General features: G+C 29.6%; 1 protein-coding gene across 1 annotated transcript; it reads right to left on the reverse strand.

Moving 5' to 3' along the window:
* Positions 1-115: 115 nt before the first annotated feature.
* On the reverse strand, positions 116-7,366 carry EIN_146410 (protein MLP1, putative; the record flags this gene model as incomplete). Its single annotated transcript, XM_004254360.1, has 2 exons — positions 116-401; positions 675-7,366. The coding sequence occupies 2 exons, from the start codon at positions 7,364-7,366 to the stop codon at positions 116-118; spliced, it is 6,978 nt and encodes a 2,325-aa protein (XP_004254408.1).
* Between the last annotated feature and the right edge of the window lie 4,835 nt (positions 7,367-12,201).

Genomic DNA, 12,201 nt, shown 5'->3' on the forward strand with positions numbered 1-12,201 from the left:
TTTAACATCGCACTCATATTAGAATTCAGACATCCTTTCATTTATTATTTTTTTATCTTATTATTCAACAATTATACAAACAACACTTCAAACAAATAAACATGAAAAGAGTGACTTAGCATGTCTTTCCACAATAGCACCCACTTGATGCTTCTTTCTGGCATTGGCACACCTTCTTCTCTCCACATTTGCACTCACATGTGCATTTGCATCCCTCACAGCAGCACTCACAGGTGATGGTCATCCCAGTTGCAAATGTCTTGCATTGGCACTTTCCCTCTTTGCAGCAACAGCAGTACTCACACTTCCCTTCAGCACCACATTTGCATTTGAAGTCACAGCAGCACTTCCCATCTTGGCAGCAGCACCCACGTGATCGCTTCACTGCCTTCACATTTGCACTTCTTCTCACACCCACAACTCATTGTCGTGTTGCAATTCAGTGTGCCTTATATACCCATCACTGGCTTTCAAAATCAAAATGGCCAATCACTTGAACTCTTGTGGTCCATCCACGTGGATTGGTCAATTTGTTTTTTATTAAAGTATAGTTATTTGTTAATAATGTTATAATATAAATAAATTCTATAGTCAAATAGGTATTATATTATTCAATAAAATAAAATCAATTAAAAATCAAATAGAAACTGATTTATTGTTTTGATTAGTAAAACCTTATTTTGTGTTCCCACAAAAGCCTTTCAGTATCTCTTCTTTGCATTTCTCTAATTCTATCATTCTCTTCCATCATTCTTTCATTGTTGATATCATCTTGGACTTTTTGTTCAATAAGAGGGTAATGTATTTCCATCTTACCAATATAAGATATCATGACAATTAAGTCTTTTGGGAGGTTAATGTCCTTTTGATCGAATTGATGATTTAGTTCTTCGGTATGATCAAATGCTTTATAGTCTTTATAAGTCCACACAAACACATTGTTCTCATTCTTCACACATTTTCCGTGGTCGAAAACAAGATTCATTTTATCATACATTTTGTTGAAAATGTACTTGAACGTCAAATGATTTCCAATGGCATTTCCAGGAAGTTTCGCCTTCACTTCAAATCCGCTTGGTGTTTTAGTCACCTCGAAAGATTCATCATTGCCACTTAATGTAACACAGTCTGCATATATCCCAACAAATTGGTCATATCTTTTCTTTTCATAATTGGTCTTTAATATATTAAGTGGGGGCAAACAAATTTCTTCAAAACATTTAGTCACTCGTGTCTTAAGTAAATCAAAAATAGCATTAGACATGATACTGTTTTGCTCATACAAATTCTTTTGTGTTAATAACCAATTTAAGTGATCTTTAAATGTTTCAACGAACACAGAAGAATTGATTTTATTCTCAACTTCATGTGTTGAAAGATGCTCAGTGTATTTGCATATAGGAACAGCTGCTCCAAAATAGTTGAGTGATGGGAATACTTTTGGTCTGTCAAGTTGGTATCCAGCAAATGAGATAATACCAGAAATTGCATTCACACAACTTTTCAATTGTATTTCATAATTTCGTTTGTTTGAGTTCATACCAAAGTTGTCAAAAATCCATTTCATATGTGTTTCATTAACATAGTCATCATTCGCTTTGAAATCAAAATTTGGTTTGGAGTACCCATCTGTTTCTGTGTTAATCATTAAGATGTTGTACTCATATTGACTACTCCAATTTTTGCATAACAAATAATTGACTATTGAATAGTTTGTGTTAATAAGTAAAACTCTGTAGTTGTATGACATCTTCTCTTCCATTTTTTCTAAACTTTCAATTTCTTCTGTGAAGTGTGATTTGTATTTATACGAATAATTATAAGATTTAATGAATGACACATCGCTTTGTGGTGTTCTGTTAACGATTGCTACAGTTGATGTGATTAAATTGAAAATGTTTGGAATGAAGCCGAAGTTCTCTTTGTTCAATAGTGTTGCATTTACATTGCGACTAAATTCGGTGACCTCATCAAAGAACGCGTAATTGGAGAGCAAAAATTGTGAGACAGCATTCAACGTGAACAATTTGTTTTTCGACGATGTTAGAGAGACTCCATCTGATAATATCGGCTTGTACATATTCAACATGTTTTCAGTGTACTTTGACTCACTTTCATACAACACTAAGTTGTTCTTATCCACAACAGTTTCAGTCATTGACTGTCTGACATATTCAGTGACTATTGGGTCGTGTGTAATATCGTAATCTTGTGTTGCCAATGTTCGTATGACTGATTGCAGTTTGAGTACCAAGTTGTTGTTGTAATTCAAATACACTTGATGGACGTTGTCAAGAGTATTCATAAATTTGACATATTGAACTACACTGCACGCCTTGATCATCATCACTGAATTGTACAGTTTGATTTCATCTTGGAGAACTTTTGGGAGGTCACTGTATTTTAAGTCAAAGAACTCAAACGCAACTCCAAGCGAATATAAAATCTTCTTCATTTTCAATATAAATTCAGATGTTTTAAATAACTTTTCATCATCATTCGTTATATTTTCAAAATCCAAAAATTCGACCAAATTGATCTTTGCGATCAACGCATCTTTCAGTGAATTTTTGGCTTCATCGTAGTAACCCTCCTCTTGTAAGCCAAAGACGGTCTCCAACTTTTCTAAAAAGTCCTTTTTCAGATGATTAACAATTTCAATGTTTTTATCAGTGAATGTGTAATTTCCATTGTAGCAGAAGTTGAAGTACTTTTTCATCAAAGTGACCATCTCAGGATTTTCATCTTCGTTGTCTTCTGTGAAATAATTTTTGAAATGACTTTGGAAATTAATTTCTCTGTAATCCATAAGTGCGTTTTCCTTTTCAATTTCTTCAGGCTTTTTGTCTTTGCTTCTTGCCAACATGAATTTCTTCTTCAATTCCTTCGTGTCTCGTTTGTTGTTTTCAAGCAATTTAATAATTTTCTCAAATTTAGTCTTATGAATAGTATTATTAAAAATATCATGTTGATCACTGTATCGATTTTCAGAATAATACGTCGCACTTTCAGCTCCCAACAACAAAATGATTTCATCGAAGCTAAAATTGTTTTCAAGAGTTATTTTGTTGATGTTCTCATAAAGACTTTTTATACGCAGAATATCTTTGTTGTCGACTGATACAAACGTTTTAGTGAAGAGATATGCTTGTTTCACTATAACTGCTATTTTCGAATATGGATGAATGAACGAAGGACTTTCATGTGAAAATTCTCTTTCAAGGAAATTGGCCAAGTTTTCCAAATATAAACCTTCATTATTTTTTTCAAGTACTTTCATTGCCATTAATTGTCTTTCGGCTTCTTCAGCTTCTTCTTTTTCTCTTTTTTCTTTCTTAAGTCGGTCTCTTTCAATTTTCTTTTTTAAATTGATTGAGTCAAGTCTTTCGCAAATAGCGTCGAGTTGTGGTTGTGTTGTTTCGACAAAATTAAAAACTTCTTCATACTTTGGATTTGTTTGAACAAGTCTGTCTCTCAAAGTATTGCAACTGAATGGATAATACGTTTCATTCTCTATTAGTGCAAGCGTCTCAGTGACATTTTTAAAACCAATTCTAACCTTTTTACTTTCACATTCTTGTGCAACTTCATCATTAAAAGTATACATCCATTCACTTGCATATTCAGCTTTTGATACAATAAGACTGAAACAAGCTTCTTCTATTGTTTTGTCCAGTTCCACCAAATCACTTTCATAAAAGTATTCGGCTTCATCAAACAACTTTTTGTTTTGAGTGTATATCTTCTGGGCTTCTAAGTAATATTCTCTTGCTTTCACCGGATTGGAGTGTAAACTGTTTTCAATATTAGTAATATAAGCTCCATACAATTTGTTATTATCATTTGCTTTTTCTCTATTCTTGACTAATATGGTATGACCCCCCTCATTTTTAACGTTATCATCATACAATTGAGCTATTTCACACACACTACTGTTGGTGTTTTTCATTTCATCCAAATAATCGACGAAATACAGACCATCGACTCCATTCACTTGACCGTTCATATTCTCTTTGGCTTCATTCAGTTTTTCTGTGAATTTGGACGAGTCAAAAGCAAATTTGGCTGCTTCTGCTTGTTTAATTGGCTGTCCCACAAACACCAGATACCACTCACAGAGTACTTTGGATATATTCTTCTTCACTTTTTCTTCACACGTTGCAACCATTTGTTCAAGTTGAGAAAAGACGCCCTTCTCTTTCAAGATGTCTGTGTTGTTCTCCAAAATTCTTTTCATTTCGTTCAGTTTGATATACGAAAGAACGCCGCTCTCGCTTTCAGTGATGTAAATGAACATTTCTTTTGAATACAACGAATCAAGTATTTCATCAAATGTGTTTGGTGTGTCATTCTCGTTGTTTGTTATCAAAGTACCATTTATTACAATTCTTTTTGAACTTCTGTACAACTCTACAAACTCGAAAAGTAAATACAGCTGTGCGTTCTGAGTGACTATTTTCTCATAGCTGTTGGCTATCGCACTTGGAACTCCAGAAATCTCAGTACAAAAGATGTCACCAATGGCTTTTGCAGCAGCAAGTATTTTTGTGTCGTTTTCATTTGGACTTTCAGAGAACGTCAAATTTTGCATTAAAAGTTCTTTGATGTAATTGATGGTGATGCTTGGGACATACGAATCCTTTGTGTTCTTTGGTTGTAACTTTAAGAAATATTTCCTAATTTCATCAATGAGTGTTTTTTGGCAATTTCTTATTATAACACCAGTTATAGACTGTTCAAGTGTTTTTCTCTCACTCTCAAAATTCAAGTCAAATTTCTGTAATAATTCATTCTCGTTTTCTGTTGTTTCGTCGAGTTTGGCAATTCCATCTTTGATGACGTCGATACTGAAATTCCCTTTCAATCGTTGCATCGTGTTTTTGACAGTGCTTTTGATCTTTTCAATAGCTTTTGTATCTTCGATGTTTTCTTTGAGTTGTTGGATTTCGTCGTCACTCTTTGTGTTAAATAACAGCTCCCAACATGACGAATACTTCAGAATTGTCTCTTTGTAATCTTCTGGTGTTTTTTCCAATATCACTTGTTGGCTCAATGCATTTCTCATATCCGTGTTGATCTTTTCAATGTATTGTGATTGCCCATTTCTGGTGTAAGTCTCCAAATTGGTAGCTAACGATTTAATGTTTTTCATCTTGTCAAACATCTTCATCACAATTTGAATCTCCAAAATATCGTCCATTTGCTTGATCATAAATTCAACTTCTTTTACTCTGTCAATCGTTTCAAAATATTCTTTTTGGCTTTCATAACTCTCTTTTAAAATATTCAAGTTTTGATTAAACGTTACAACATTTCCCGATAAATTCCACAATTTGTCACAAATTTGAACAATTTTTATGTAATCTTTTAACTTGGACTTCTCAACGAACTTCTTTTGTGTATTTCGATAAACAAAGTTTGGTTTGATTTTGCCTATTGTGTCGCTGCTTTCTATTTGCTTTTCAACATATTTTGAAAAGTCAAATTCCTTTTTGTAAAGCCCCAAATTGTAATTGTCATCGTGGATTTCAGTTTTTGGCATTCCACAGTATCCAAGCATCTCCTTTGATTTCGTTTTGATTTCATCAAAATTTCTGAATGTTGTTTTTGTCTCCTTTTTGTAATTTTCAATTTCATTCCTCAGCATCAACGCATTCTCTTCATATCCATCAACACGTCGTTTGTTGAAAATTTCATCGACATCTCCACTGATTTTTAGCACCTCTGCATTATCACCCCTTTTCAGAACATTTGTGAAATTTGTGAAATAACTTCCTGTTATTTGCTGAACAAATTCATCCAAAAACAGATTTTTCAACTTCGTTTCAATTTCCTCTGTTTTCACAGTCATGTTGAATTTGGACATTTTGCCATTGTCCTTCAAAATCTCTTGATTGAACAATTTGACCTTTTCCATTGCAGTCAAAAAGTCTCTTGACATCAAGACTTGGTCTTTACTCTTTTTCAAAACATCTTCAGTTGCTTTTGCTTCTGAATAACTTTGTATTTCGTTTATTTCATCGACAATACTCATGTTTTCAAAGTATTCAAAATACTCAGAGAAAGCTGGTTTGATGTCAGTTATCTCACTTTTGAGTTCCAGTGCACAAAAGTTTGGTTCAGCTACAGTAAATCCAAGTAACATCCTTTCGACTTTGAAATAAGTCGAAACAAACATATTCAAATTTCTTGCAACTTTGAATTTCTCAAGATTCTTTGACTCGTCAACAAACCGACTTTTCTCAAGTTGAGCAACAAAGTCCTTAGCAATTCTTTTTGTGTCGAATTCTTCACTCACTTTTGGTGCTTCATCTTTTGGAACACTTTGTGGAGTTGTTTTCTGTGGCTCAATTTTTGGAGTTACAGTTTGTTTTACTTTTGGTGGCTCGACTTTTGGAACAACTTTTTGGGTGGTAGCTGGTGTTTGGACTTTTTGTTCCACTTTCTTTACTTCTTGAATAATAGGAGTGCTTCCGCCCATCATTTCATCATACATATCAAAAATAATCTGAGCCTCGGGTTTGAGTTGTAAAAGTTCGTCTTTCATACCCATAAACGAAGACTCCGGTAATGATTTTATAATAACTTTGTTCATGCTCAGTTCAAGATTTTTTTGACTTGTTTCAAGACCAGTTAGTTTATTTTTAGCTCTTTGTAAATGATTTGTCAAATTGGATTTTAAACACGCAAATTGAGTCTTAAACACACTTTCGACTGCGAATTGTCTCAATTTAATTTCAGCGTTTTTGATATCTTCATCATGAGAAATATTTCTCTTCTCATATTCTTCACTCATCTCTTCACACGTCGTTTTAAATGTTTCAAGTTGTTTTGCAAAGCCATCATATGAATAAATATTTTTCATTTGGTTGAGTAAATTTATTTGTTTCTTTTCTTCGTTATTGAATGCTTCTTCTTTCTTTAAGTTTTCTATGACTTCTTCGTGATTGGTTTCAGTGTAAAATTTGATGAACTCTTCGAGGTCTGGACTATCTTTAATAATTTCATCTATTAAAGAAACAACAGTGACATTTTCTTCTCTGACCAACTCTTTTGTGAAATCGTTCTTGACCATCCCAATATAAATCCGATAATATTGCCAGTTGTTTGCCGCCATAGCATCTTTAAGTGTTTTGTATTTAGGACTTCCACCCTTCAATACTTGAACAGCTTTTTTCACGCAAATGGTGTGATATAATGCTGTTGCGTCTTCTTTCACTTTTTCAACATCTGCTTCTTTACCAGCACTTTGGATGTCAGCCCTCTTCTGCTCAAAAATCTGATTTGCAAAATTTAAATAAGTGTAAGCACGTTCTGGATCTTGTGTATTCACAAGTTTGTATTTGTCAAGCACAATATTCGCCATTTTAATGAAAATTGAAGTTCAAAAACATTTAAATATCTCAAAAATAATAACAATTGTTTTAATTTTAATATAGTCTTTTTATTCATTATTTTAAAATGTTTATGTCACAATATAAATTCAATGTTTTAGAAAGAGGGATTTAATACAAACAAAAGTTTTGTATTTTTAACAATCTAAATTCTCCATGATTCTTGTCTCAATGTCCAAAGAATAAAACAAATCCCGAATTGTCACAATTTTTATTACAATTGATTTTTAGATGAAAATGCGTTTATTGATCCAATTATATAACATTAAACCCATCAGTAATTTTTCAAACATTTCGTCTTAACACTACATTTCGTTTGTTAATAAAGCTTTTGTTTTTAAAATGATCTGTTCTAAGAGGGATTTAATTGTAGTTTTTCCAATTTTAGTTAATGTAATATAATGCACATTATAAACTACCAATATTTAATAATTTATTAAATATACTCAAATAATTTTGGATTTTCAGACAATTTACTTTTGTCTTAAGTTTCAATAAATTGTATAATAAAAATAAGTAAACAATGATATTTATCATTGTTTACTTATGAATAAATTAACAATTCATACAAACAAAAATTTGATATTTGTTTGTATTGAACTTTTAATTTAATTAAAAATAAAAATAATTATTTTAATTTCAAATATCAAATGTTATTAACAACGAAGTTTATTTTATTTACAACATGGTTCGAAATTTTTAAAAACATGATTATAACTTTTTTGGTTGACACGTCATAAAACTATTTTATTGCCGAAAGGGTCAAACCCCTTCTGTGTTAATAAGCCTCTTTTTACTTAAATAAAGAGGAATACATTGGAAAATTACATCCTAATCGCAAAATACTGAAGTAATATTAAACGTATTTGACTTTGATTGTCGGGAATAATTTGAGTTTATATTTTGTGAATACAGTAGGGGGAAATAAGGGGATGCTAGAAAAAGCCGGATGCTCGCAACTATTGGTTATTTTTCAAACAAAAAATAATATGTACAAAAAATGAATATTCTTAATACTTCTAAAAGTTTGATTGATTTATAGTATTTTTATTTTTATAACAGAAAATAAAACCACATCATTCGTTTTTGTTGTTGAACAGTTTAATGTTCATATCTTTCATTTTTGATAAATTCTTATTTATTAATTTTTAAATGTATATTGATGTTGACTTGACGAATGACAACTCTCCCAAGACGTTATAAGTTATATGTTTAATGTTTATTTTCAATACTATCATAACCATATAGCACAATGAATAAATAATTATATGCATTAATATAAGCAGACATAAAAAACTATCAGTTGTATTGCTAAATAAAAAGTAGTAAGAAATAAAACAAGTTTAAACAATCATTTAGTCTGTAGTCAACACACAACACCATTCCACAATGGAAACAGTGTGAATTTATATTTTGGAATGATTTGGAGAAGTAAGCTTGGACATCACCTTGAATTATAAAACCATACTGCCTCTTCCAAACAAATCATATTTTATAAGTTTGTAGAAGCTTCAATTGAGTTCTTTTACTTCCGTCGTTCTAATGTAATACTATCATTTTCCCTCCACTTTCTCTGTTCTATGTGTTAGTTGATGTGGATGTATAATTGAATATATATTTCATCAATAAAATAGACCCAACACTTAAATAATCTCTTTAAAAGCACAAACGGGTGATATTGTTGTTCAATTTGATAATAACAGTTCTGAGTTTCAACTTCATTTATTAGTTTGTTAAAACATTTAAATAAAATATAGTAAATATTTAGTTTTAATTTAAGACCCGCATCCCACTTATATTACTATTTATATAATTACTATAAATTTTAATATAAATAATCATTCAAATAATTAATAAAATGAAAAACACCAAAATAAATTTATATTTAGATTAGCATCCGCCTTTTTCTCAGCATCCGACTTTTTATCTTGACTGTACAATAAAAAGCGTCTTTATGTGAATTTCTATATTTGTGGGTTACGTTCATTTGTGGGTCAATGGACCAATCAAATGCAAAACCCACAAATAATTATTTTGTTCTCGAACCTTGAATTTAAATACACTTAGAAAATAATAAAGTTTTATTATAATTAAAAAAACTACTATATTTTCTATAACACTGAGTTTTAATGGAAAAAATGGTGAAAAGAATATACTTCACAATTCCATGATAAACCCACAAATATGCGTTTTTTCTCTGTTTAAAAACCCACAAATAAACACTTTTTAATGTAGTGTTAAAATAAACGGGAAAAATTTATTGTTTATTAGGATGGCTATGCCGATAAAGCAGCTACAAAATCTGGCATTTTTTTAAAAAAACATTAGATTAATCAAAAGCAGTAATAGGACAAAAAATAAATTTACTCTAAAGAGTGTTAACGTGATAGACCACTTTTATTTGGATGGCTTTGAAAATCTTACACATTTTTGTTGTAATTGCAATTAAATTTGCCTAAGAGTTTACAAAAAATGGGTTTTTGGACCGAATTCATAAAAAAGCGATTTTTTGAAAGTTAAAACAGAAAAAACAAATTTTATTTTTAGTAAAAGTCATCTTTTCCTTTTACCATTTAAACGAATTTGCCGCAAAAAAAACAATTTTGTTAAAAAATTTAATACTAAAGTTTTTTATTAATTAACTTTAGTTTATTTAATTAATTGTATAAACTATATTTAATCAATAAAATTATTGAAATTGAATAATTTATAAAATAACATATAATTTGTCATAAAATACTACGGCATAGTTTACTGTGGATAGGCTAAAAAGGTGTGGATGGTAAATATAGATAGACAATTGTTATTATAAAGTGTTGTTTAAAATAAGTTACATGACTTGTATTTTTGATGGTTTTTGTTGGTATCTGCCGTATGTTTCTATTCTAATTAACCTTAGGAAGGAGGAACCGGAAAAAATAATAAAAATTATAGGATTTGAATTTACATCCACTTTCTTAATTATGAAAAAACAGATGTTGATTAAATATGATTAACAAAAAATTTAACCATTTAATGTTAATTATATTTTATCAATAATATAATATAATAATTTTTAACAAAAAATCAATTTAAACCAAACTAACTAACTAAACTATATTGATAAGATTAATAAAGGATTCCGACTTCAATAAAGAACACGTCTTTGAACACTCAGGATGATAATTAAATAACACTTGTCTCAACAATGAAGCTGATTGTTTGCTTTCATAAAGGATTTGATGTTTAGTGCTGTTATGAACACTTCCGCGCAATATGTATCAATTGTAAAGAATAAAAATAAGTGTGGTTTTGATTATTTGTTGATTTTATTTTTTGTATAAAAAATAATAAATAGTATTTTCCAGTTGGTCCCAACGGGAGGGGATAGAAAATAAGTGGATTTGAATCAGTGTTCTAAGGTTAATATGTGTTGTTATGATTTTTTAATAACATAAAAAATAACTTATTGTTACAATGTAATTATTTGCCATTTAACTTTTTATCGTTTTTATAGTAAAATTACATTTTATTTAACTATGTTAATAGTATTTGTTTTGTGATTATTCTGTCATTTTTATGTTCATTAATAATATACTATTGTTATAAAAATTTATTGTTATTAATTAATAGTTTAGTTTAGACATAAAACCTCAATGTTTAACATTTTCAACAAAACCAGAATATTATTTAGGATGTAAAACCCGTCTTTATACGTATAATTTGCGCCAACTAAAAGGGCATTATTCAACATATTTCAATTCCCAAATATTATTATTAAAATAATAAACTAATGGAGTGTTTATATAAATTACAATACTATTAGTAAAAAGTGATGACAAAAGCATTTTTGAGCCACGATTAACAATAAAATAATATCATTTAAAATTGATACTAAAATTAAATATTTTTAATGCAAAAACGGGAATTTTCCAAAATTATAATCACACAAATCACTTTTGAAATGATTTTTTCAATTAAAAAAAACGAAAAAATAGTGTTACATATATTAAATAAACGAGATAATACGAGTGTTTTTTTGTTAGTTATTTTATTTGTTCATTTTGATCTATTCTTATTTTACCACTTCAAAAAAGGCTGAAAATAGCGTTTTTTCTTACTATGAAATTATTGCAAATATTGGAAATACTCCTTATGGGGGTATTTATGTTTGTGTATGATTTTAGTCCCATAAATGATCATAAATAACAATTATTAATTTTAAAAAACATAACATATAGTTTAAAACGGATATTTGGGTTTATTCGACAAAAAAATAAGAGGCTATCCACACAAAATAATCCAATCCGCAGGGATTCACCATTTCCGTGTGGAAACGCCCTATCACGTTAACACTCTTAAATAAAATTAATCAACCAAATACATAACTTAAAATATCAATAAAAATAGTTAAAAGACATACATATTGAAATGTTGTTTATTTACCCAATGATAGGTAATAAATACTTCATTTAACGGGATATTTAACATTTCAATAACACAAATACAAATACTATAAATAACAATTTAAAAAACATAATATCCAAAATATCATTACAAATTTTTGAAATGACAATTTTTTAAAATAACATTTGATTGTCAAAATAGAATTAATATTAAAGACCATTTAAAAACAACGCAAATATAACAAATCACAACACATAAATACCATCCAACTCTAACAAATAAATCAAAAGAGGTCTAAAATTTACAAATAAAATTGTCAAAATGTAATACACACAACACAAATTATAATACAATCGACTTTGCCATCAAACAAAACAAAGTTAACAAACACAATTTCTTCCCGCCAAATAAATTAAAAACG

Source organism: Entamoeba invadens (assembly GCF_000330505.1).
Source record: "Entamoeba invadens IP1 unplaced genomic scaffold scaff_1105074725361, whole genome shotgun sequence".
Lineage (NCBI taxonomy): Eukaryota > Evosea > Mastigamoebida > Endamoebidae > Entamoeba > Entamoeba invadens.